Genomic DNA, 27,886 nt, shown 5'->3' with positions numbered 1-27,886 from the left:
CAATCGGAGTCGACTTCCTCTCAACGCTGAACCCTTTTTTTTTTTTTTGTCCAATGAGCCCGTTACGCTCTGTCGCAAAGAGCCGACGCAATTCGCATATGGCCATCATAACAACAACAAGAACAACAACAAAGAAAAAAGCCTCTTGATTCGCAGCCTCCGCTAGCGCTGCACTGATTTAAGGAGGCAGAAACGCGCTCGAACGTAAATCGCATGCCCGGGCCAGCTTCCCTTCTATATTCGACAACGGCGAGCCACGTCGAGCGAAATTAGGCCCGGCATAAATCTCTCTTCGGGCGCGCTCTCGGTGGCGTGCTGCAGTCAGCGTACGACCGCATATCAAAGCCTATATGGCCGAGATCACTTCGACTCCACTCGCTGTCATTTCGTAGCGTTTATTTATTTATATGTATATATACTTTTATTTTCGCGTTCGTTGTGTCAGAGGAGCTACTCGTGGACGTCCGCCCACGCTGCCACGCTCAATTTATGCCCCCGAAAAGCACGCTCGCGATTCTCGTCGACGCACGCTGTGTGACTGCAGCCTCTCCGATCCATGCAGCTTCGCGGAGCTTCAGGGCAGCCCGCGGTGTTTCTGGAACTTGTTCGTTCCAACGGCGGGAGAATAAAAAAAAAGCGTCGAGTGCACGACTTTGGGGGCTGCGTGACTGCGCCGTATTTTCCCGTTCCCACTATACGCACTCTTGTCGACACCCGTCTCTCTTCTCCTCCTATATCACTGCATCTTTTCGTCCCGGTTTTTCTTTTCTTCGTCTTTTTTTTTTTTGTTATTATTGATGCTGCAGCTTTGCTGCGAGCTCCACTCGATGGCGAGAACAAGCGCGCAGTTCTGTCTATGTTTTGAGTGGCCCGCACCTCACTTTGTGTGCTCTTCGAATCGCGCTGTGTTCGTTGGCAAAGGTTATCAACGAATCTAGATTGGTTTGCAGGATTTTCCTCCTGTCGACTCAAGGCTGAATAAAAGCTTAGGTTTCTTTCTTTCTTTCTTTCTTTCTTTCTTTCTTTCTTTCTGTTTCGGCCTTCTTCGCTGCTCGATGAGTATAGCTGCTCACTGCAAATAATCTGAAGCTGTTTGTGCAGTCTGTTCGTTGCCGAGAGAAATCTCGGGCGCGCTGAGGAACTGTTCTTCGCGTTCAGTGATTCGCTGACGTCGCCTTTTTTGAATGGGGACGCCCGTCGCCCTGAGTTATGAACGAAATTTGAATGTTTTGTATAGAATGTGCTTTAGCCTCTGCATGAATCGCTATGAAGGGCGCTGAAGTTTTATTCTTCTTCAGTGGCAGGCGGCCCGTCCGGTTCTCTACGCTCTAATTGCGCTGTTCGTTCGTTGACGGAAGAAGAAAATCTCCAGCTTTCTGCAGAATTCAATTTTAGACCGAAAGAAATGTGGCGGGAGAGGGAAGTCCTTTTGTGCTCAATCACTCTCTGACCTTGCCGCGTTAATCGGGCCACTCGTTGGATTAAATTGGGAGAAAGTTTTGAAAGAATACTTTATTTTCAGTTAAGACTACGCACACAAAATGACACAATTATTGACTGTCTGTGTGTGTAAGGGGGGGGGTAGGGGGGTAGAGGGGGGTGCGCGCGTTTGTGTGTGTGTGTGTGTGTGTGTGTGTGTGTGTGTGTGTGTGTGTGTGTGTGTGTGTGTGTGTGTGTGTGTGTGTGTGTGTGTGTGTGTGTGTGTCTGTGTGTGTGTGTGCGCGCGCGCGCGAGGGATGGATTTCACGTCGTTGCTCATCCTGAGCAGGGACGTGAAATTTTATTCTGCAGTAAGTATTTAAGTAGACTAATAACAAGTCGCGATGTAGACATCTTCACATCTCCAAAAGAAAAAAACAGAATCCCGAGCCTAAATATGGCAACGGGACGCATTCACTCTGTACAATTCTTATAGAAAAGTCGACATAAAAGCGGCTGCTTCGCGAAACCTTATGCCACACTCGCTTATTTGACGACAAAGCCTCGAGCCGCTTGCTTCTCGTGGCTTTTTCTTATTGTGCTGTTCTCGAAGTTATTTCTGAACGAGCCGTAGACCTGTCATAACCCTGGCAGAATGCGTACGTCGCTGGCAAGCTCATCTAGGATTATAAAAGCTTCAGTTTCGCAGTTTTCTTTCTATATCTCATTTTTCAGTTTACAATCGATGATCGTAATCTTCTCTTATTGCAGAAGTTTTGCGCTTTTATGGTATGCCCCTTCTCGATGGCGCAATTTGCAAGCCTGCTTTATGTCTAGTATCTTACCCGCCATGTTACTTGGACGATAGAAAAATAGCGAGATGGTGGAGTGAAAGTGTGGAAGCAAGAAAAAGAAAGAAAGAAATGTTGCGTAACTTACGAGCTCTCCCCTTTCGGAGAGTGAGAGGAGAGAATGCGAGCAGCAAATCTCACGAGTCTCGATATGGCTTTGTTCTTCAGGACGCTGACTCCCGATAAAGCGGCATTGCGTATACTAGACTAGTCGCTCTCGGATATTGCTGCGCCATTATAACGCCCAACAAAAAGTGAAACGCTTGTCTCAATTTCAATGACGCTGCAATATTGATTTACTAATTTACTTACTACATAGTCTTGGGAAATTTTGGCACGTAAGTGCGTCGCCGGCTTTTCCGGAACACCGAAATCCTTTTATGAAGGAAAAATTTATTTTAGGCAAAATAAATCCTTATAGCTGTTCAGCAGTTCGCCACCACACGCGAGCACATTTCTCTTTTTTGACGACGTGGTTTGTCGTACGGCGTATATTTACTCTAATAGAAATGTACGGCACGATGACACTTTCCGCATAGACAGAGAGAGGACCGAGGGAAAATTTTTTTTTCAATAAGCACGGATAGTCATTTAAAAAAAAACAAAAAAATAATTTTGTGCCCGCATATTTCGCGATAAACCACACAAAAATGGCAAAAATGGCGCACGCATTATCGCAGCCAAGTACACAAACAAACACGAAATTTCTGTTGTTATGACACAGAAATAACAATGTTCTGCAACCACCAAAGACTAAAGGAACTGGAGTATAAAGAAATAAACAAGAAAATTAAGGAAAAAGAGTGGAGCAATCGACGTATATCAATAATTTGGCACTGCATGTGCCCGAAGCCTTCGGAGTAGCTCTCAGCGCTGATGCGTTATTGAGAACTCCAAGAAGCCCATCTACATATAGGTTAAGTGATCAATTCTGTTGACTATACTTCTTATAAATCTTCTCTGTACCGCATATGAAGGACAGCTTATTGAAATGTACTCTACGTTTTCTCATGGGTGATTGCATTTGGAACACGGAAACGGGGCACGCCGTATGTATAGCAACAAGATAAAGAACTGCCCGAATATGCGACTTCAAACCTTAAACGGCGAATCACGGAGTCCATATCAGTAGGATCACCTGTCATTAGCACAGGGACCAGGTTCATTACCATTTGTGAAATATTTCGCATTGGTGTCTCATCTTGTTCCGGTAGAACGTAATTAACAATCGCACTGTTAGCTGACGCGTTAGTACCTCTTCTAAGTTCAGATCATAAGCACTGTAATAACCAATTTCTCGGTAAATTGACTGACCTACTCACCTGTACATTTTCATAGGTAATTCCCGTTTTATCTCGCCTCTCATTCTATGACCTTTCATTCAATTCACCCTTTCCCCAACACAGGGTAGCCAGCCGGCTGTTTTTGCACTGGCTGACGTCTTTGGCTTTCCCTCACTCTTTTTGTCGTCCTCCCGGTTCACGCGTCCGGTGTGTATGAAGAACCGGCTGGGGACATCTTCGGACGAAGTGCAAATGGGCAAAAAAGCGGGAGAATAAAACTTAGCCTTGCGAAGAAAGTGCCAAAGCTTACTCCTCGGTGAGATCGTCTACCCCTTTTCATTACGTAAACTCTAGTTTGCAGAGTAACGCTTACATAAAACGAATATTTCGTCTCCCGGGCGAAATTGCGGCCCAGGATGCTAAACGAAAAAAGTGGCCTGTACGATATATAGCCTGCACATATTGCGTTGCGAATAAAACTGGCCGCGCGTACACGTGCGTGCGATCGCAATTTAAACGACATGCAGACAATTGGCCACTGCCGGTATTTGAAAAAGCTGTCAACGATCGTTGGCTTTCCTGCGCGCACGCGGGTCCAATGACATTCAGACGCTTGTAAAAGCGTCCCTCGTGTATACGGTCGCGAACTCTGCAAAACCTATAGCTTCACTTTCTTCATGGCGTCTAGACGGAGAATTGGATTTTTTTTTTTTTAAATAAAGGAAAGGAAAAAAAATGGGGGGGGGGGGAGGAAGCGATGGCTATCTGACGAGTTAACTCTATAGCTTATAAGGTCTGCACGATGGCGCAATACACATCGGCACGCTTGGGAAATACGTTCGTATACGTCGTTGCGCAAGTGCAACGCGTGGGTCCGCGGCATTACACGTGGGCTGCCTTCAGTTCGGTTGATTCGTTGTGCCTCGAGCTAGGTCCGCGCGATACCCGCTGCCTTCACTCATAATTCTCTAGCTCAACCTAACCTTTGACAACTACCTCGCTGGCGCCGCCGACTGCGACTGGCATTTGAGAGTAAGATTTGTAGCTAGGGCACAACTCCTATTTCTCTGTATGAAGCATACTTCAGTTCTCCATTCGACTTGCTTCGCTCAGTATTTTGGTTGTTCTTATTGTTATTGAGTTGTTATTTAGTGCAAATAGGAAGGTTAAAAAAGTATAGTAAAAAAGATTTAAAAAGTTCTCGGGCATCTTAACTGCCTCACTTTTCAGCGGACACCTCTGACATTCACAAACTTTTCCAAGTCGTGAGAGGCCTTTGCCATTCACTGGCCGCCTTTGGCAATGACATATTAAGCATTACGACGGGTTCACATCTACTCTTACGAACAGTTCTAATGTAAAGGCTTTTTCTTTTCTTTTTCGTTCTTTTTTTTTCTCTGTATTTGTCTGTCAACGCGAGTCTTGTAACTGTCCTGAGACCGTGGAAAGCCATACCGTAAAAACATTATACGCGCATTCCACGTGCTGAAGGAATTGGTGGATGCGTAACTTCCTTTATGTAGCTTGCTTGTGTAGACGTTACGTGAGGTTACATTATTGCAGGTATTACCCAACGTTATGTACATTCCGTGTCGGCGTCATGCATACATTCCACGTTTATGTCATGCAAGATTGGTTGAGTTGGAGCAATACTCAATAACGAATTAAGTTGACTTCTTTATTCCCTCATCGAAGCGCCGCTGCCTCACATTTGAGCGCATTCGGGCCCGCGACTGCTACCATCGCTAAGGTGATCAGACGTCCCGATTCAGGCCGGTCGCGTTCCACATTTACCGTCGCGGTCCCGTTGTCCCGAGCCTTACGTGTGGAACGGTGTTTTGTCGCGCTTTGGCCTCGGCACACCCCGGTTCCGAAATTCTCGCCCCAGGGTGCCGAATCGACTGTTCACTTTCGCGGTCGTGGTCATACCACCTTCAAATGGACTCGAAGGCCAAGCGAAGCACTGCCGGAAGTGAGGCAGTAACATCGTTTTTTTTATAACGGTTCGGAAAGCGGACCGCTCGCTTGCTCTCATGTGATAGCTCAGAATGGCGCTTTTGCTGGCGAAAGCGCGACTCTGTTCAATCCCGTCCAATCCAATCCAATCCCCCCGTCCCGCTTTTGCGTGCGAGGAATCTGGTCACATTAACCATCACACTCCTATAATATCGAAACTCAAATTAACGATGCTATAGTAGAGAGAGAAGGGACAGGTTATTTCCCGAATCGTGTGCATTTCTGAGTGTTCTTTCACCATCTTCAATCCGTGCGATACTTCGCAAGCGTTCTTGATATTTGGCTTTTATTTCTCCTTCGACCAGGAGTATAGGCGGTGCCACAGAAAGGCGTCGACCTATCCTTTAAATCCGTATTTTAAAAATGTAATTTCCTTCCTACGTTCTCCATCGCAGAGTCCCGGGAGCTCTTCGAGCGACCTGGGCGCCCGGCTGGGCTGCGCGCTGGCGTCGCAGCTGCACCTGAAGCCGCCCTCGCAGTTCCTCTCGACCGCGGGCCGCGGCCCGCTCTCGTCGGCGCTCTCCCAGAGGCTGTCGCGCGCCGTCGCCGGCGCGGCGAGCAGCTCCAGCGCCATGTGGGACAAGTCCACCTCGCTGCCCAGCATCGCCGTGCAGAGGGTCGGCCTGCTGCACCACGCGCCTTCCTCCGGCACCGCGGCGGCTGCAGCGGCCGGCACGAGCGGCGGCGTCGGCTCTTCGTCGTCGTCGCGTCTCTCGTCGGCGACACGCTGCTCCTTAACGGCGACGGCCGCCGCCGCCGGCGCGGCAAACACGACGCCGGCGTCGCAGCCGGCGTCCTGCGGCGCGGCGCTGCCGCCCGTCTCGGCGGCTGCCGTCTCCTCCTGCTCGTCGTCGTCGATGCACAGGTAAAGGAGATTCTTGTGGTGGGAAAGGTGGAAGATTGGGGTAAAGTGCAGCGCAGTAACTGTCTCTCAGTTGGGGACACCTCAACTGCGCTGCACGGAGGGGGGGGGAGGAAATAAAAGTAGAGCATGAAAGAGGGCATCAACGATGCACAGGTGAGCCGTTTTCGACGCGGTGGTGCGCGAAAGAGAGTGTGATTGTGAAGAGGAAGAGGTGCGGCCGACACGTTTGAATCGGAGGGACGGAGAGAAGCAAGGAGATGCCGGAAGGTTCACACCAGACGCACGTCCGGTTTGCTGCATACCCTGCACGGGGGATAGAAGGGATGAAGGGACGAAAAAAAGAGAAAGAAGGGAAGAGAGACATCACTAGTAGCACGCAGACTTGAAGGAGCACGCCAAGTCTATGCAAACGGTCGCGGAGACTTGTCGACTTCAAATGCTTTAACAACGTGTTCCTTTCTGCGCGTTTCTTCCTGCCCGACCGCGGTTCAAGAATCCTGGCGCCTGAGAACTTGGACGCTTGATTGAAAAATTCAGCTAAATTATGAGGTTTCCGTTCAAAAGAGAAGGCACGATCATTGCATTCTACCGGCACTAAAAAAGGGACAGATACTTGGAGGTTAACAAAGAAAATTGAGAAGTTGAGAACAGTGCAGCCAGTGATGAAACTTAAAATGGTAGGCGGAACGTTAAAGGAGAGGGAGACCGCGGTTAGAGAGCAAACACCCCGGGGTTATTCGATATTGTGGTTAACATTAGAAGAATGAAACGGAGTTAGGCTGGCCATGTAATGCGTAGAGGTGATAAAGCGCAGGGGACAAAATCTCTGAGAGAGTTGAATCGATACGCGGAATCATGCACCAGGTCACTGCCGTCGTGAGTACGAAGATACGACATAGAGGAGAGAGACATAAAAAAGAAACCTGAAGCGAGAATGACATTGTACATAACTAGATATCTTAGTTATATCCGCATTCGCGGATCCCACGAGGCGACGAATGCGCTGAAAGGTCAACCTGACCAGACGACTTGGGCGGGCAGTTTCAGGGGGAAAGCTTATGCCCGTCCATCAGGCTGCTGGAAGAGAAAGCCGTTGCAGATGGAAAGCATACGCGCTCTCTGCCAGGTCGAGCGTACATTCTTGTATTACAAAATGCAGAGCTCGCAGTCTTTCGAAAGAATCGAGCGCACTGAGAGTAAGCCAAAGCATCACTTTTCCAAATACTACAACAGCATATCTAACAGCACCACTAGCCGCGCAGCACCTTTTAGATGTATTCGATAACCTGCCACTGGATTCTGATCGCGTTTGGTTAATCTTCGACTACCTTCCGATTGTTTTACATATACCCGGCATACCAATTTTATTGCCGACAAACTCCGGATTTGCCTCCGCCCTGCCTTACACGTGTTCGCTCCACCTGCCTCGTTTTCGATTTACCCACTTCGTGGCTTCGCTGCCAGGCTGCTAAAAGCTGGGATAGTAGGCAGTACTAAGCTCCCAGCGGAATAAGTTCTCTCTTCTTAGCATGCGTAGGTACACGAGGCCGGATTCACAAAGTTCGAAGTTACTATATTGTTATTGGCCGGTCGTCTTGACCGCGATTGTCCAGCGCTGGTTGTTACGAAGTTTTCTACCAAAGGAGTCGATTTGCGAAGGCAGGCTCTGATAGAATCCGGGCTGATGCAATCACTTGTAAAGTAAAAAACAAACGACAAAAACCTAGAGAAACGGGCTTCTCCTCAAGAGCCGTAGTATTGCGGAGAAGCCGGCTTTGGCAAGCACCTTTTAAGGATCTACGCACAAATCCAACGCATGAGCAGACTTCTAAGCGGGCCATATAAAGGTTTTCGAAGAACAAATCTTACACACGCGAACCAGACTTAGGAAGACCCGCTAGGATTACAAAATAAAAAATTAAAAATCAGCCACGTGCATTGAGGTACTTTCGTCTTTCTCTGTGTTGGGCAACAACGCCCCAATTGTCTGGCTCACCGCGCCGCCCTATACACTGAGAACACAATGTCGTCCAGTAATGGGCAAGTCACGGGACCTAATTGACAGGCGCCCGTGCAACGCGCTGTGACACCGTCCGCCTGCCCATGCGGAATCTGCTGAATGACTCCCCCCCCCCCCCCCCCCCTCCCTTCGGAGCGATCAGTCTCAGTGCGGCGCGGAGAAGAAGCTAGAATGAAGGGCAAGGACGGGTACAAATTGATTGTCCGGCTTCGCGTTCTGAACCGGGCCGTTCCGTATAGTTCTTCAGAGACAGCCCTTCCTTCGTTCGCTCTGCTGCTGAAGAGTTGCAATCGTCCTTCTTTTTTTTTTCCTTGCTGACAGTGCTCTGGAATCAACGCGCCCCACATCAAACTCTCCCTTCCACGCCCTCTTCCCCTCTTCCATCAGCCTGAATGACGCACGAGAGAAATGCACGACCATCATCGCTCTGTCGAGGAGCTGAGATATGGGTTTGCCCGTGGCGACAACCGCATCCACCCGTCCGGCAGCGCTCACGCGTGCAATACGGAGTCGAATCTGGCGTTGCGTCACCTTCGCACTCAGCTGCGAGCCATCGCGCGAAACCGATCGTGCCTCCTCTAACCCGTTGCTCTACATGGCCAGTCGCACTATAGTCGCTAATAAAAGGAGTATAAAGGAACATATCGATCTGTACTCTGCGGGCGCACTAAGCGCAGAAATGGAAGTGCCCGGTCGCGAGGCGCATCTACGGGGGAATGAGAATCGCGCCATAGTTATAAATGAGAGCGCCAGGGCGAGCTCGCCATTGATCTGAAGAAGAAGCCAGATGGCTGGGATTATGTCGGCGCCCTTTCGGGGTTTGACTCTGGCTGTGTCCGTCGAAGTGCTTTCTCTGTTTGTAACCGAGATATATTTTTGGCAAGTCGCTCGCGCGGGGGAGTCCGGTGATTGCAGCTTTCATCATTCTCGCGATTGGTCGATGCCGTGTGCTCGACTCTCTTTGGACTGGCGCTCTGTAGCCCACGCTCTGTGCTGCCCACGCTCTGTACTGCCCGCCCTTCCACTCCGCAACGTCAAGCTCGGCGACACCGTTGGCACTCTCGAAAGTTTGCCGAATCTTCGAAAACAACGCGTTGTGTTAAAATTCTATTGCTGCACATGTACGTCTTTGTTGTTCTTGTATACTACTCGTTTCTGTAACGCCTTCGGGCCTGGAAAGTATTTTAATAAATAAATAAATAAATAAATAAATAAATTCGGCGGAACTTTGCTGTTATGTTACGGATGTGCAGGCTCTTAATATTTCTATTTTTTCGATTTGAGTTTTGTTTGAGTTCGAGCAGGACATTTCATGCTCAGTTTCTTTCCTGGAAAAAAGTGCGGGAATGGTTAATTAGGATTAGGATATCATGAGATAAAGGTTAGAAGGAAACCAGTTTCGGTTAGTTTCATTTCACTGGGGAACCGGAACACCAAACAGCAAGAAAATCTTGTAGCCGGGTAAGTTGGTAATCCATTTGGGTAAAGTGCTTTAGAGCGCAAGAGAAAACACTCACATACATGCATGAACTCAAACAAAGACACACCCTAAGAAAGGACCCTGCCTTTTTCACACAAGGTCCCAATGCCAGCTGTTAATTGGCCACATTAGTAATACACGCATAAACCACGGATGCCAAAAGGAGCATGAGAGTGCCTTTATGCGATGTTTCATGGTGGCTGTGCATTTCCGTTTCCATTATCACGCCGGACGTCTTACATAGGCAAGACTAAGCGTTGCTTAAAGGACCGATTAAGCGAGCACGCTCAACATGTAATTAAAAGGGAAGGCAAATTCGCGCATCTTGTTCCACAAGCGTTTTTGACGTGGGTATGAGCCACGATTTGGTGGAACGCATAATCTTGAAAGAAGCATAAGAAAAGCGGCACGTTTGATTTTAGAAACGTTTTTTTATGAGTAAGAATAAGAAGCACTGCGTCAGCGAGCCTTCTTTTCTTCTTTTTCCATCCGAGGTTAGCTTCATAGAGTTGAGCAGACATTGTGTTCGCTGTTCTTGTTTCAGAGAGAGAGAGAGAGAAGTTTAATGATACGAAATGCCGAGAGGTCGGCCTGGGGTATCTTGTTTCAGTGATACTTATACTTATCTTTGCTCCCAGATGGACTAATACAATATTTTTGTACACTGTCACTCTTTGCCTTAATATTTCCAGTGCACATATTCACATCATGTCCGACAGGGAAGACTGCTTCAAAACAACTACTTATTTAGCAATTACTGTATGCCTCAAAGGGAATCCATTACATCTCGCTTTGAATATATTATTGCGAAATCAATTATATAGTACTACAGGCGCATTGCCGCCATCGACGCCGTCGGCGTCGCCGTGATTTTCTGTATAAAGTCCAACTGCTATACCATCGCTGCTGCGTGCCGTGTGCTGTAGGTGGGAGGGAAAGCGTGCGAGGGTGAGCCGAGGATGGTGGCTTGATATCGCGCGCGCAAGGGGGGAAGGCGGGGAGGAAGCGCGCCGTCTCCCATCGCGTGCAAGGCCTCGGGCATACGGGGCAAGAGGGGCGTTTTACTCAGACGGCTGCTGCGTATGGCGCAGCTGAGCGCGGCCGCGCTAGTCCTATATTGAAAGCGATCCGCGATGGGTACAGAGTCTAGGTGCGCCGAGAGCTGATAGCTTCGTGTACACTGTCTTCTCGCCGCTTAGTTCGCGTTGAAGGGAGATGCGGCACGAATGTCAATTCGCCTGCTGCTGCGCCGCTTTTCTTCAAGCCGGCGTTCTGACAGCGAGTTTCCGGCGTCATCGAGTTATCGAGATTCCTTTGTTTGCCTGTGCGCGCGTAACACCGTGGTTGGTAATTTGGTTAGTAATCGATTGTTTACAAGTTTATATGGCCGATAAGTTGCTGTCCTTACTTCGCATAGCTGTCTAATTCTGTCTAATTTGCTGTCGTAATCGATGCTTTCGCCTTGCGGGCGAAACTGCTACTTTCCTTAATTTATATTGTTTATACATATATACATATATATATATATATATATATATATATATATATATATATATATATATATATATATATATATATATATATGTGTGTGTGTGTGTGTTGATTGAGTGAGTGATTGGACGGCAGACCTACGGAATCAACCGCTGCATCGGCAGGGTAAGAAATCTGCCGCCTGTTCTGACTTGGACCAGATGATCAACTCTTACAGAATAATTTCACGAAAACATGAGCAGTCTCCCATCATAAGTTCTTGCTCGTGTGTGTTTACAGGTTCGTATTGCGAAAGAGCAACTTCAGTTATTTTCTATGGCTTCTTTCTACACAGCGTTGCGTGTCGGAGCCTGAGCTGCAGCAACAACAATAACAACAATGGCATGAACGGCGTCAACGGCGGCAGTGCGTCCGAACTGCGCTCAAGCTTGGACTCGGCCATCTGCAACGGGGCACTGTCCTCGTCCGTCAACGGGCACCGCAGGAGGCAGTCGCCGGATGGACCGAACGTCGACCCCCACGGCCGACGGCTACCCCTCTCGCCCGCCGGTGAGTCAGCCTCTCAAGGCCACCCGCACGCGATTTTGCAGGCCGGCTTCTTCTGGGCTCGTTTTCCTTTTTATTGCGATACCAATTATACGGACACTTCAGGCGCATTTCTGCCGTTGCCGTGATGTCCAACGGCGATTACATCGTCGCCGCGCGCAGTATGCTGTATGTGCGAGTGAGTGTGCGGGGGCGAGCCGACGATGGCGGTTCAATCTCGCGCACACAAGGGAGGAAAGCGGGAAGGAATCGCGCAGCTTCCGTCGCGCGCAAGGTACCGGGGGGTAGGGGAGGGGGGGCTCGTTTACTTTGGCGGCTACTGCATATGGCGCGGCCACGCAGGCCTTATATTGAAAGCGATCTGCGATGGGGAAACAGTGCTCTGAATGCTGATAGCTTTGTGGGCGCTGTGTTTTCGCCGCTTACTTCGCGTTGAAGCGAGAGACAGCACGAAAGTCAATTCGCTCGCTGCTGCTGCCGCGCTACCTCACTCCAGCGTTTTGACAGCCAGTTTCCTCGGTCATCGAGTGAGGTGTTTTCATGTTTGTCTGTACTTGCGTGACACCGTACATGTTAATTTAGTTAGTAAGCGAATGTTTAAACGTTTATACGGCCGATAAAACTACTATCCTTACTTCGTATAGCTGTCTACTACTCCCTCCCGCACTGCCTCACCACTTGCCTCCATATATGGCGTGCGAGATTGAGCCGTGATCATCAGTTGCCCTTGCAGCCTGTCACGAAATGCGCAGTTGCTGCCGGAGCACAACGGCCTCGCCTCCCTCCCTCCCTCCCTTTCTCCCATCCCCCCACGGCCTTTTGCGCGACGGAAAACGGCGCGTTTGCTCTCCGCTTTCTTCGTTCGTGCGCTCCAGTGGCCATATTCTGAAACGATCCACTTCGGCGATACTATCGCCACGGCGATGGTATGTATCGCTGAAGTAAATCGTTTCGGAATACGGCCCCAGATTGAGCCGCGATCATTGGCTACCCCCGCATGCTTTCACTCGCACACACAGCATACGACCAGCGACGACGGTGTTATCGCCCTTGAACTTTATGCGGAATATCACGGCGACGGTGATGGAAAAAATACGCTTAGAGTGTCCATATAATTGCTATGGCAATAAAAGAGAGAGTAAGAGTGGTAGAACGAGAGAGGGAGGAAGACGAGCACAAACGAAGTAAACCGCGTACACAATCCAGAGGTAGCAGGCAACATTCTCAAAGCCTATTATGTACGCCTGTATATACTTAGGAACTTAAAAAGCGCAGTTATACCTTTCTGCGCAAAGTTGCTTTCGTATACTAGAAAGATTTTGCGCCAAAACAACACACACGAGAAAGACGACGGCACCTTGTGTGTGTTGTTTTGGCGCAAAATCTTTTTAGTATGCAAGATCACCAACTAGCCCAGCAGTTAACCCTTCTAAAGTATATTACTTTCGTAGCACTGGCCGAGAACTCTCTGTTCTGACAGTAGGCGATTGTCCAGTCGATCCAGACTATCAAGCACTGAGCATATCATTTTCCTCTCGGCATTATGGCGCGGGCATGCACAGAGAAGGCGTATGAATGTCTGGTCACAGCAGCATATGTCACACCGACGTGGAACTGTCCTCCATTCTTATGAGAAAGGCATATGAATCGGTAATTAAATGCAACGCCGCGCCACGGACAATACGACACGATATATTCACGTCCTCCCAGCTTTTGTTCCGGGGACAAAGAACTTAAGCGAGGCACGGTGAAAGCGTTCGAGTCCCACACGGGCAATGCACAATCAATGGACGTCGAGCGTAGCACAACTGCGGCGTCAGTTCATGAAATCGGAATCGAAACGTACAGACCGCTCTAGTGTGTAAATACGAATTCTGCAACTTGAATTGTGTAGTCTGCTCATAAGTGATACCAATTTTGATGAATCTGCCGGCCGTAATGCATTCTAAATGGACACTAAGCAGTAATGGTGAAAGGACGGTAAATCATTTTAGATTGGTAAAGAATCCTTTGAAAACCGTATTTTCATTCGTTTGGCGGAAAACGGTTTGATTGCTAATGGAGGAAATGAAGGCCGATCTTCCGTTCATTTAATTTCCAGCTGAAACCTGGGCCCAGGTACGCCAGTGTGACGTTACAAATTTGAATATTTTGTCCTGTCTGGGCCGATTATGCACAGGAAAAGTTCACAAAATCTGTTGGATTAAGCCGTTTGTGTGTGTGTGTGTGTGTGTGTGTGTGTGTGTGTGTGTGTGTGTGTGTGTGTGTGTGTGTGTGTGTGTGTGTGTGTGTGTGTGTGTGTGTGTGTGTGTGTGTGTGTGTGTGTGTGTGTGTGTGTGTGTGTGTGTGTGTGTGTGTGTGTGTGTGTGTGTGTGTGTGTGTGTGTGTGTGTGTGTGTGTGTGTGTGTGTGTGTGTGTGTGTGTGTGTGTGTGTGTGTGTGTGTGTGTGTGTGTGTGTGTGTGTGTGTGTGTGTGTGTGTGTGTGTGTGTGTGTGTGTGTGTGTGTGTGTGTGTGTGTGTGTGTGTGTGTGTGTGTGTGTGTGTGTGTGTGTGTGTGTGTGTGTGTGTGTGTGTGTGTGTGTGTGTGTGTGTGTGTGTGTGTGTGTGTGTGTGTGTGTGTGTGTGTGTGTGTGTGTGTGTGTGTGTGTGTGTGTGTGTGTGTGTGTGTGTGTGTGTGTGTGTGTGTGTGTGTGTGTGTGTGTGTGTGTGTGTGTGTGTGTGTGTGTGTGTGTGTGTGTGTGTGTGTGTGTGTGTGTGTGTGTGTGTGTGTGTGTGTGTGTGTGTGTGTGTGTGTGTGTGTGTGTGTGTGTGTGTGTGTGTGTGTGTGTGTGTGTGTGTGTGTGTGTGTTTGAATGCAATGTAACAGTTGTCGTTGTTGTTTCTTTTACTTATAATCAATCAACTAGACATGGATAGATGCTGTGTAAATCCTCGGATGCCAGGGCGAATTGGGGTGGTATTCTGGACATTGTCAAATACTGCCATATTGTCGAATTCTCTATTGTCAGCTCTGATTGGCCCAAAGGGCTTCTACGGGCTCTCTGATTGTCTCTAAATGCCTCCACCACTGAATCTGACATTAGGACATAATTTGACGATGGCCGGAATAGCAACTCTCGGGACCTATTTTACGCGTTGTCAAATTCACCATTTTGTCAGCTCTAATTGGCTGAGAGGGCTGCTACGGCCTCGCTGATTCGCTCAAAACGCCGCCATTACAGAATTCGACAATATGGTGGAATTTCACCATGCCGAGAATAGCATCCGTGGTTTCGCAACTCAGGGGGCCCACCCGTCCTTAGCTTCTGTGCCTTTTCTGGCTTACCCACCTATTTACAGTAATAGTGGGCGTTTTACTCTTGCAGAGGCGTAACTTACTAATACACGTTAACTTCACATACCTACTCAGTGTCCCTTTAAGTTAAACGGTGTTAGTGAATTGAGCTTCTGCAGTATCACGACGGCCGCTCGTGCTTTGAGAGGACGCTTGATAAGCCAGGAAAGAAGTGAAAGACGCGACGCCGCCGTGAACTTCCCGCACCCTCTCGCCGCGACGACATGGATTTCGACTGTATTACAATAGGGTCTAGATAACTTTCGATCGGCAAACTGCATTGCATCCTAAAGAAACCGAAGACTGAACCTTCGAGAAGTATTTTCGTTCAAAAGTCGCCCGAGTATAGAAAAAACATTGATATCCGTGACATTACACTCGCGTAGCGTCGTTTTGAAAAATACTTTAGTGGTCTACACCTAAGTAGTTCTTATTTTAATTAATTAGTTTTGACCTAGTTGTATAGCGCCCGCCTCAGCTGCGGGGGGTTGTGGCTTCGATTCCCACCGCCGCCGGGCACCCACTGGTTCTCAAATGGGCACAAGTATACTCCGGCCTGGCGTTCGGCTTTCTCAAGGGGTGATACTCTTGGGAAAGGAGCCTGCGCCCTACATTGCCGTCGAAACTCTTGCAAGCACTAAAAAATAAAGTGATGTTTGGGCCGCTCCCATGGCGGCCATTTCCCACATGGCGCCCCAAATGCACTTATTGTGGTGAGGACGCCTTTGGATTAGAGACAAACACCCCTTTCCAAGCGTTGAGGTCCCATATAATGGCCGAGCACGAGGCCTGCAGCGCGCTTGCACCTATTTTACCGGTATAGGTACCCGGCGGGAGCAGTTGCCTCCCACAGCCGCGGCAGATGCTCTTCAACAGGGCGGGACGCGTCTGTGGTTGGATTTCTGTGGTTGGATTCATTACGATAGCGATTGTATGGACGCTCGGGGCGCGTTCGCGCCGTCGCCGTGCTGTCCCGCTACCGAAGCCGCCGTATATGCCTTCGGAGACGAAGGCATATACGGGTCTTCCGGACTTCGGAGACGAGGAGTGCGTGTGGCTTCGAAAGCCGACGATTCGAAGTGGGTAGCTGTATTGGCTTGTTGGGTATGAAGCCTTCTACTTTGTTGTAGCGCAGGCAGAATGACTAGACACACAGAAAGACACATTAGACGACACATAGCCCTTTGTCTTGTATAGTGTGCCTTTTTGTGTGCCCGGTCTTTCTGCCTGCGCTACAACAAAGAGGTGAAGTGGACGCGCTGTAGGCGCTACGCTCGATGGCGGAGCCGGGACAGCGTTCTGCCTTCTACTGCAGCCACGAGCGTTGTGTGCCCGTGTACTATAAACACACTCGTGTATACCTGCTGAGCTGAATGCGTGTATGCAGTACTCTCAGTAAAACGGACAGTAAACGTCAAGCTAACGCCACCTAATGTTTCACTCATATCGAGTCCCGCTCCCCCCACGAAATTTATGCGTATCAGGGATACCCAGCACGAAACGACGAGCGACAACACCCAGCTGCCTCGGCCCTCTTCCCGGATCAAGTGCAAGCCATTCCGCCCTCCCCCATCCCCCACCCCAGTTCTGGCCACGCCACTGCCGTGTAGCGTACATAACCGGCCGCCTTACGCTCTACCTTCTTTTCTTCATATTATCTATCTATATACTGAGACAGAAGCCATTCAGGCGATTGTGGGCGTTATGCTTTGATTTGTGGTAGTCCACTGCACATTAATGTTATAGAAGAAAGAAATCGCTCATGCATTTATTAAAGTGAGCGACTCGGCTGGCCTCGTAACCTTCCGCTTTGCTACTGGCTGCCTCAACATGTTACGAGACAGAGACTAGCCCAGTGCTAGAACTCCCAATCTCGCTACCACGTATTTCGCCGATTGATTGATTGATTGATTGATTGATTGATTGATTGATTGATTGATTGATTGATTGATTGATTGATTGATTGATTGATTGATTGATTGATTGATTGATTCCGTGGGACCGTGCTGCTTTATTCAATCACTTTCGCTGCACTGCTTCGAGTGGTGCAAAGAGAGAATTCTTGTTTGCGGAAGCGCCTTGGACGTTCTTTTTTTGCTTCCCTTAATCACGAAACCCTGCGTCTTTTCTCTGCGCACTTTCCAGAAGCCCTTCTTTACTACGGTAACCGGTTGAGCAGCTACGAGCGTACCGAGGTGACCCAGTACCGCGATGTCTGGTACCTGGGCCTGGACACCAGCAAGATCGAGTACGACGAGGGGGTCGGCCAGAACGGCGGATACGACGACGAGACCGGCTCCTACATCAAGGTTATTACTGCGCCTTTATATTTCTTATCTCTGTATATCTCGCTATTGCTTTTATTTTATTAAAGCGAAGCTTTCTTGCAAACCCTTCCGGTATTTGCTGACTGTGGCTGCTAGGTGCTACTAGGTGCTGCTGCTGCTGTTGTTGTTGTTGTTGTCCATTATGATGATGATATGATGATGATGATGGTAGTGGTGGTGGTGGTGGTGGTGGTGGTGGTGGTGGTGGTGGTGGGGTCTTGGAAATAGCCAACACACAGCACAGGACAAACCACATATAACGAATTGGCATATATATCCATCTGTACTATACCCGTACAGTTGTGCGGGCGAGTGGCTCTGTTCTCTGCAAAATTATGCAATGAAGCAACAAAGAGCACGTAAATATCCTCACTGCGACAAGTACACACCTTCAAGCGCATAATTCCTGCAATAAAGCGAAGTTCTTTTTTTATGCCTTCTTTCCTGGGAGGTTATCGCGTCTACTTGGTTGGTTTTCCCTCCGAGTAACTGGGCCGATCCCTGAGATAGTGTAATCCACGGTCGCGTGGGTCACGTCGGTATATCGTGGTGGGGGTCTCCGCGCCCTGCTGTCTTGCCTGTGAGGCACGAGATCGCTACGCTGCAAAACGCAGTGCTTAGGATGGAACAGTTGTACAACATTTAATTACCCCCTTGTTCAAATTGTTTATAGAATTTAAACACCACCGCTGTTTTACGACGTCTCATGTCTGTTGGCGCTTTGTTCTGAAGGTGAATATATACCAACTTGTCCAGGTGTCGGGCCTTGTTTATTTCCTTTCTCTCTCTCTCTCTCTCTCTCTCTCTCTCTCTCTCTCTCTCTCTCTCTCTCTCTCTCTCTCTCTCTCTATTTCGCAATATCCGCCGCTTCTTGCTGAGAATTGCCCAGAACCATTAATTAATTATACGGAACGTGTCAATAACGTTACATCGGAAGGCCTAAAATTAGATCGCGCCAAGACAAAAAACGTGGCGAGTTACCCGTGGATAGTGCAAATATCGTTTATATTGTTACGCGAAGGACGAGTCAGTAAGACGAGCAACTATTTACAGGTTATATTTACAACAGCGCTTGCAGCGCTGACCGGTTAGATTCACAGCGCTAACCCAGTTCGTTCTTCTTCCTCTTTTCTCGAGTGATGGCGCCCACGCGCCTCGTTCAAGCGATCAAATACCACACGCGTGTAGCATAATCCCCCGGCGGCAGAAGCGACGTCCCGGAGCGTCTAAATGTCATCACTGGGAGGGTGATACTGTTTCAGTCGTGTAACCTGCACGATATCACTGGACTGGGACGCAGATGGGGCGTCAGGGGCGATCTCGTAGGTGACGGGAGTCACGGCACGAAGTACTCGGTATGGGCCTGTGCAACGAGACTGCAGTTCTTCTGACAGGCCGACCTGACGCGACGGAGACCATAGAAGCACCAAAGAACCAGGCGGCAAGTGCACGTCTCGGTGTCGCCGGTCGTACAAACGCCTTTAACTCTCTTGGGATTTCAGAAGGCGGTCACAGGCAATTTTCCTTGCGTGGGCACAGTGGGCGATGGCGTCAAGTGCAAGTGGAGGTACGGGGATCGTTACCCCGCACCTCCATCACAATGTTACGCGAAGGACGAGTCAGTAAGACGAGCAACTATTTACAGGTTATACTTACAGCAGCAGTTGCAACGCTGACCGGTTATAGATTCACAGCACAAGCCTAGTTCCTTCTTCCTCCTCTTTCTCGAGTGATGGCACCCGCGCGCCTCGTCCAAATAATCAAATACCACACGCGTGTAGCAATATATATACGGACGCGCACGCACACTAAAAGTCACTATTCTACATAGAGCACTAAAATTATTGATACATTTAGCCACTCTAAATATTTAACACTCAAAGACCGTAAAGAGACATTACATTGCTATAATAGACAATTGAAACACAAGAACAACAATGAAGTAGCCACAAAGCACTTTATCCACGAAGACCATAGCCAAGTAAAGCAAGAAGAAAAAAAAATAAACTGCATGATTTTCATGTCGTCTGAGCTACTGCAGCGCCCGAGTCTTTACGTCGAATCCTACGTTGCGCCCAGTTCACCTCCACCAAATTGTTTCCAAACTAATGCCTGAAACGAAAGCAACGAAATCGATTTGAACTTCGGATTCCCATCTTCTCGGGCAATATCCGCGTTCCACTCATTGCCTACCATAGAATGTCAGGTCGGGTTTTGAATGCGCAGTCGATATTCGCAGAACGCCCCCCCCCCCCCCCTCACCTCCCCCCCCACAAGCAGTTTACCAATCAACTTCGAGATATACTTTCCGACGCTGTCGCAGGTTCGCTCACTGCAGTCAGACCCAAAGCCTTTTTCCCACCCACTTGGTGCGTAGGTTCCAGGCACACAGACGGCGCGGAAGACTGGTTAAGATGCTGGTTCGTTTCTTGCCTGTCGGCCGAAAAAAAAAAAAAACACCGCCCAAACGCGTTTTCTTATTTTTGTGATGCGCAACTATAAAGTAGCTAGGCTTTCGAACGCCTGAAATCATCGATTCCATTTCCGACGAACGGTGGCCATATTCAAACCATTTTCACCTCAAGAAAACGCGACGTGCGTGCACTTTATGTAGCCTTAATCGCGGCGGCAGGCTTTTTTTTTTTTTTAGAGCTCTCTATATAGTGAATAAGAGGTAGCGTGCGAGAAGCCCTCCACACGATAAAATCGTTATTTACTTCAGATCGTTTTATAGACAAAGATTGGAGCCGGGTTCACAAAGTTTGTTCGTACGTGCTCTTTGCCATTGGCTCGTCGTTTTCTCTAATTTAATTATGTCCAACATCCGAATTGGCTGCAATTCGCTCTACGAACAATGCTAGCGTGAGTGCCTTTGTGAACGCCAGGCCCTGCTCTTTGGACCGCTGCTACAAACTGATAGCTTGATAGCAAAAACTGATAACCGATAGCGAGAATGCTGGCCGCAGCATAGCCTGCAGATGACAGTGCGTGCGTGGCAACGTAGTTTCATGCTCTGGTTGAGGTTAAGATAAAGAAGTGAAATCGGGCAGGTCATGTGATGCTTAGAGGAGATAACCGGTGGTCCAGTAGGACAACAGGATGGGTGCCAAGAGAAGGGAATTGCAGTCGATGACGGCACAGGACCCGGTCGTCTGATGAGATCGATAAATTTAATTATGGGGTTTTACGTGCCAAAACCACTTTCTGATTATGAGGCACGCCGTAGTGGAGGACTCCGGAAATTTTGACCACCTGGGGTTCTTTAATGTGCACCTAAATCTAAGTACACGGGTGTCTTTGCATTTCGCCCCCTGATTAGATTACAAAGGGCTGACATACAATGGAGTCGGTTGACTCAAGAGAGAGATTTCGGGTGATCGATGGGAGAACCCTTCACCTTGCAGTGGTGTAAGCGACGAAGACGAATGTTACGACGTCGATGACGAGGATAATGATGGCGATGGCTTGCTGCTTATAAAGAACTGCTTGACTGCGTCCGGCTCATCAACGTTAATTTTTAGAAAGGCTTCGTAAGGTTGTATTTCATAAGCAGTGCTCTTATGAGCACCGAAACACCAGACATACATCGAGTTTGAAGATACGCGCTGTGTAATACCTTTTTCTCTTTTTCCTTCGTTTTCTTTTTATAATAAATAAACAGAAGTAGTCGCCGTTTGCTGGCGACGGCCAGACCTTCTCAGTGGGCTAATAATATAGGTTAAACAAGTAACTAAAGATATAAATTCTTGAATTCGGTAATACGTAGATATAAACAGGACCCGAAAACACTAAGAACAAAAGTCCCTCTCGAAAAGTTCTCGTTGAAATGAAGTCCGCGGATGCCTGGGGGTACACACGTTTCAGATGCACGAATAAGACACAGTTATACACGATGCGGTAACTGTGTCAATATTCGTCGCAAATGCCAGCGTCTTCAAAGAAGCGTCGAGAGAGAGAGAGAGAATGAAGAGGAAAGGCAGGGAGGTTAACCAGATATGAGTCTCCGGTTTGCGTCGAAGTTTTTCCATTGATTTGCGATGTAGTAGATTTGATGGCCATGGAGCTATGCCAGTCATAGTCACACTATGCCAAGTCAAAAAGTTCGATGTGAATGAAGTAAACGAAGTTCTTGTTCGATGCCCTGTCTATGTGTGCATTGTGCCGGAGACGTTAGAGGATAAGGCTCTGCACGTCCTGGGCTGTCGTAGCCGCACGGGCATGTCGAAGTGGACGCACACTTAATTCGGAATAGGACCACTGTAATACCACTTTATGGTTGAGGGCATATGTAGCGCATATGTCTGTACACGCTGTCCACCCCACAGCGCCACGTTGTGAGTGATGTCTCAGTACTAGAAATTTTAGATGTGATTATTCTTTTACATATATTTTATGCGAAGTAAGACCAAGCTCTGGATCACAACAGCAGAAAAGAGATATGAAACAGATGTAGATAGACTCTCTTGAATATTACACAAAGGTTCTTATGGCTTGAAGGCTTGGTGTTAACACATGTGCTCTTATCTTTCTTTCTTTCTTTCTTTCTTTCTTTCTTTCTTTCTTTCTTTCTTTCTTAATACAATGAAACACACAATACTAAGAATAGCCAACTGCCGGCAGTAACTAAAAGTGCGGTGTACAGGTGATTTAGAAATTGAAGAAATGAGACACAGGCAATTGTCATGCTATAATAACACGAAACCTACACATACGCTATAACATTTCTGGTCTTAACTCTCCATAGCCTTTGGCGAAATCGACTGGCTGAACAGCACGCTGAAAGACTTGGTTCACAAAGTCCTTCGCCTTTTTGTCCTCTGGTTCGCGAAACTATTATACGCAGTGAGGATATTACGTTGTGTCCACGCAGCTCAAGCAGCAGTAATTTCGGCCGCACCTTTTGCGTAGCCATGACGTTGGTGCTGGCATGCGATTTTTTTTTTTTTGCTCCCTGGTCATGTATATACATTAAGTTAGCTAAAGTGACGAGAGATATTGAATTGTGACTATAGTTAGGAGCTACACAATTCACCAAATAGCAGTGAAAAAAAAATGAAAGAACGACTGTAGCAGAATAAGAAAGCAGTGCTCAGCAACCTACGGAACTCAATGGCTTTGCGTAAAGCCTAGGAAAGGCCCATAATTGTCGTCGGCGCATTTCTGAGCGCGCGGCGGAAATCGCTTCTATCTGTCGTGCGAGGAGGTTAGCGCTCTCTCTGATGGGCACAGAACGCTTTGTTCAAGTAAGCCTAACGGCGGCCCATTGTTTGCGGTTAAAAGTTCAGATGACTTTTTTTTTTTGTCGTTTTCTTCGGCGACACTGGTAAAAGCTTCTCTCCGTAGCGCTATTCCATTACCTAAGAGGGGGAAAAAAACGTCAGTTGTAACCAATATGAGCCAGCAACTCAAGAGCTTCAATTTACGATGCTTAGCACTAACTACGCAATAATCGGTACGCGCATATGAGCCTTGGAACGTATAGACCTGTCAATGCTCTAAATATTGCCGTGGCACGGTTCGGCCGAATAAGTTCTTGTGTCATGAAAAAAAAAAGTCAGTTATGCCTTTTGAAAAAGGCCCTGACACTTATTTTAGAAGTTGTATCAACTCTATCACACGCTTGTCACATATAAGAGGCTGGCACTTAGCAAGCGTAAAAGTTGTGAAACAGTTGTAAGATATTTTCACTATAAGGGCGATCTCGAAGCGCCGGCCTGCATGCCGTCATCGACATTATCATGGAGTCACGACTTAGAGCAAAAATTTGCTCACGCTGTGTGGAAATAAGGCTGGGATGACAATGGCTGTGCTCGTTGTAAAGGCCGCGCACGTTCCTTCTGGCTGCACTTCGCCTGTGACAGCGGCGTGGCGAACGAGCCAATGTATACGGTGACGTCAGGACGCACTCACCTCTTGTGTACCAAAACCGAAACCGGTCAGTAGCAAGAAGTGTTATAGTAAATAATGTAGGGCATTCTGACGCTTGCCAGTATTTTCTGTAGGCTTTGGAGGATTTGTGTCTTCGTTTCCAGGAAGAAAAAAAGAAAAAATAACACTACAAGTTTGAAAGGCCATGTCCCTACTCTTTTAACGACACGAATTTGAAAGACTGCGTATACTCGATACCCAGCACATTAACAACCCGCTGTCCTTGCACGAGTCAATTGCGTGGCGTTCCACGTGGCCTCTAAGCTTGAAGTTCACTGAAGGCAAATCAAATCAATAACAGGTTGAATGGACTGCTGTGATACGTTTGTAAATGTCTTCTCATGCGTCGATTGGCCGAATCTTAGAGACATGTCTCTTGCAAGCAAGGTATAAGACTTTTTCCGCCACCTTCTCTTTCGTTCCTTCTTTCTTTCTTTTTTTTATTTCTTTCTTTTTTTATTTCTTTCTTTTCTTCAAGCTGTATAGTTGAGATGCGTACCTATCTTAAGGAGAAGGCCCACTTATGCCCTAAGCTTCTGTCTATTTCATCAGACGTCCCCAAATAATGACCAGCGATTCTTCACTATACCGCCAACGAGACGGCGCGTACGTCACCAAGGTACCAAGCTAAATCGGGTGCCGTAAGGCACGAACGACGACGCTGCACACGAAAGCGAATGACCGACCGCGTCAACCCGAGGCGCGGTTGGCACAGAGGCACAGCTCGATCGCTCGATCGCTTTTGCGACCAAATGTGCGAGCGTCTCCATTACAGCTGTGGCTCTCAGCGGGCCACCGCGAGTGCGTGGATGACTGCAGCGCTTGCGCCATGACAACACCTCGATCTTAAGGGACAACGTTTGTTTGTTTGTTTGTTTGTTTGTTTGTTTGTTTGTTTGTTTGTTTGTTTGTTTGTTTGTTTGTTTGTTCCATCATCTGCGCGAGCCCTGTGGGCAATCGCGCCGTGCAGCGGCCAAAATTGATTCGGAGAACCTATCTGCGCAGCTCCCCGGGGGGCTGTCGGCTCCGAGAGAGAGAGAGTCTGACGCACTATATGGTTTCGATGTCGTACGCGTACGCTGTCAAAAGGCAAGAGAGAGAAGGAAGGAATAAAAAGAAAAGAGGGGAGAACGATGATCGGAACGAGGACGAAGAATGAGGCCTGAAGTTGATGCGTCTCGGTATGCGATAAATATACTCGGGATCGTTATGGGAAGCTTGAGCGCCGATATATCACACACGAGAGTCTCCTGTGCTGTCATTACAGCCTGTCAACCAGAATTTATCTCATTTTCTTTTCGTTTTTTTCTTCTTTATTTGTTTATCGTTTTGTTCCTTTTTTGCTTCCCAGTAAAATTTGATTGCATAAATACAGCCGCGTGGCCTGAATAACACGTCGGTCTATACATCTGATAGGCATCATTAATCACTGTTTCTCTGTTTCTTCTTTATTTAAACGAAATCTTGATGGTTTATTTATGTATACACTTCATTATAACGTAAGATCAGGATCACTTGATTCCTATTACGGATTTAATTAATGTTTCAACCGTGCGTTTCCCTGACCTCCTTGTTACAACGCATGACTGATTACTCTTCCTGTACTCAGGGTTTGCCAGACACGTGCCCAGGATTTTTTCGGGGGGGGCATCCCAAGCTAACTTTTCTATGCAAATGAGGGGGAGAGTACCTTTACTAGTACAAATGCGACTAATATTCACCATTCTCCATAAAGACGCGTAAACCCGCAAAAGAGAAATGAAATAAGGTGTATCTCACAGGTACGCCTGTGCATGAGATACACCTCTCCTTGGCAAACAAGGAAACCAATGGACTCGCGCATGAAAGAAGCGCAGAAAGAACACTGCCAAGATCAAGTAAACATGCGAAAGTGTAAAACAAAGATTTCTAGTGTAGTTTTCTTGAATTAGCTCTGGAAGAATTATATAGAAATATATATTTATGCAACAATCACAGTTTTTCTTCTTTTTTGTTTTTTATTCCTCGATTCATGCTCTACCAAGTTAAGTGCCAAAACCGACTCATATTGTTATTCGGGAAGTTGTTTAACGATGCGAGGCCACCAGTCCCGTACAACCACATGGAGCGCAGGACACTGCGGTTCTAGAAGTACTGTGCCCACCGCGGAAGGTTAGAAAAACACTCACATTAGCACAGCAGAGAAGTGGCTAAGTCGGGCAGCTCGACTGATAACTGTAGAAGCGTCATTCAAAACGCACGGAATTATTCTCCGCTTCCGGCGGCGTTTTCTCTACTTCCTTGTTAAGTAAGAAGATGTTGTTCCATAAGTATTTCCACAAACAACGGGTAAATTTGTTAATTTTCGCTTTTCCTTCCTGTTTCGCTGTTGCCTTGGCTCTCTCCCTTAGTACATCGCTTAATTTCTCAACTCCTTGCGACTCTTGTTTCCAGTTGCCAATTTTGCACGAGAAGTGCTGTACAATTAGGGAAAAGCCAGGCGAGGTAACGGGTGACAGTTATTGCAGGGTTTGATGATGGAAGCTGTTTCGTATTATTTTATTTTCCACCTTATCTAACCCATATCTCAGGTATATGGTTCCGAGGATCTGCCAGCGTCCCGGCCAGTCGTCACTCGAGGAAATAATGAAACGAAATGAAAAACTAAACGCAAGTGACGTTTTATCCGGCCGCAACTCCTTCCACGAGCATACGGACCAGCTGACTACAAACCGAATCCTTTTCCTGGTCCCTGGATCAGTTTAAACAAAGAAGGTTGAACTAACGAAGCAACAGCGATGCACGTGACCGTTGAATAGATGGTGACAACTGAACGTATCTCGAGTTAATCGTGCGGGCACCGAATCGATGAGAAAACTGGCCTTCACACCCCAGAAGATGCCGATAATTACAGCCATCCAAAACGAGTGATAAAGGCAGCAAAATGTTGAGCGCCGAATAGCTGTCAAGTCTCAAGATTGATTTGGCGGCGCTTTACGAATGTGTTTGAGGAGTGGTGGCGTTGGCGGCTAGGGTGGGTATGCCACTTAACTTCGGAAAGAGGGGGGGGGGGGGTACGTGCCTGGCGTTTGCCGTGAATTCTTGTGTATGTCGTTGCGCGAATAAGGAGGACACCAGTTAACTAACCGGTATAAGAAGAAAGCATGCATTTTGCTTAAGACTCCGCCATGTTTCTATACGAATTTCCATCGCAGTGTCAGGCTTCCTTTCCTTATTTCTCTGCATTTCAGTGGTGCGTATACCAGTGCAGATCCAAATAGGATGCTTCGTCACCGCCGTACCAATGACCTGCTCAGATATAGGAGGGTGCGAGGTGTAGTGGACGTGGTTTTCTTTAATTGTAACTTTGCATTGGCCCAGTTGCCGCACATTCTCGAATATACGCACGCGAATATTGCTTGTTTCTGCATGGTATGTATACGGCGACGCGTTCACAAATTAAATGCCGGACCGGCTTGAGCCATGACATTATACAGATTGGACGACCGTGCTCGCCGCTATATATCGCTGGGATTTCAGCGAAGCTGAGCGCCTTCACCTATAGTTGGCGCCGCATTGATGAAGCTTCGCACAACTTCAAAATCGGATGCCAGGAATGGACACGCCGTGAGCGCCCATTCCCGTCGCCCATGTTTGGCGCGCTGCGAAAATTTTCCCGCTGTGATTTGAGAGTGCGCGGCTTCTGTTTCTGCAGGCCACAATAAGTTGGGCCGATAAAAGACCTACATTCTGAGCTCACCTTTCGGTAGTGTTTGGGCCTCCTCGTTGTCGCTGTGTGTGTATACGACGGGACAATATGGCGTCTTCCCACGCGCTGACGGGCCGGCATCCCGCGGAAGTCGTGGACGCGCGGCCACGCACCCACGACTCCCACGAATGCCGCGCCGTGACGCCGCCGGGTTGGAGCAACCCGCAGCAGCCGCCCACTCCCTGTCACGAACTCAAACTTCTCTACAGGCGTGCGAACGTTGCTCTAGCGAACCCAGACTTCAGTTTGAATGCAGCCGCGCGTGGGCCGGTGGGCGCGTGTGTGGCCGCGCTGTCGGAACAACAGGCTCCCTTTCCGCGGTGCACTATTTGCCGGGCGACGTATACTGGCCGCTCGAGGCACTTTGCGTGTTATTCGCGGGCTTCTTTCGCGCTCGGAAATAACACTTTTTTTGTAGCACGTATTGAGCAACATAAAGCTGTATCGGGAGTTTTTTCACGTTCCTCTACAATTTTCTCACTGACACTATTCATCTGATTACAATATTTGAGAAGTTGATTAATTAATTAAGACTAATTATCCATCTAAGCGGTACGAAAGAAATAATCTGAGTATCT

At 48.0% G+C, this 27,886-nt stretch overlaps 1 protein-coding gene across 1 annotated transcript in view; it reads left to right on the top strand.

Annotated features, from left to right (window-relative positions):
- Positions 1–27,886, top strand: part of LOC126537562 (dual specificity tyrosine-phosphorylation-regulated kinase 4-like) — a 252,240-nt gene that overhangs the window by 192,903 nt on the left and 31,451 nt on the right. Inside the window, exons 2-4 of the mRNA XM_050184673.3 lie at positions 5,965–6,434; positions 11,760–11,974; positions 17,451–17,614. Of these exons, the coding sequence (XP_050040630.1) occupies positions 5,965–6,434; positions 11,760–11,974; positions 17,451–17,614 (849 nt within the window). The remainder of the gene's footprint in view (positions 1–5,964; positions 6,435–11,759; positions 11,975–17,450; positions 17,615–27,886) is intronic.

Source organism: Dermacentor andersoni, chromosome 4 (assembly GCF_023375885.2).
Source record: "Dermacentor andersoni chromosome 4, qqDerAnde1_hic_scaffold, whole genome shotgun sequence".
Taxonomy (NCBI): domain Eukaryota; kingdom Metazoa; phylum Arthropoda; class Arachnida; order Ixodida; family Ixodidae; genus Dermacentor; species Dermacentor andersoni.
Note: the sequence above shows the minus strand (reverse complement) of the source record. Positions and strands in the feature narration are given on the sequence as shown.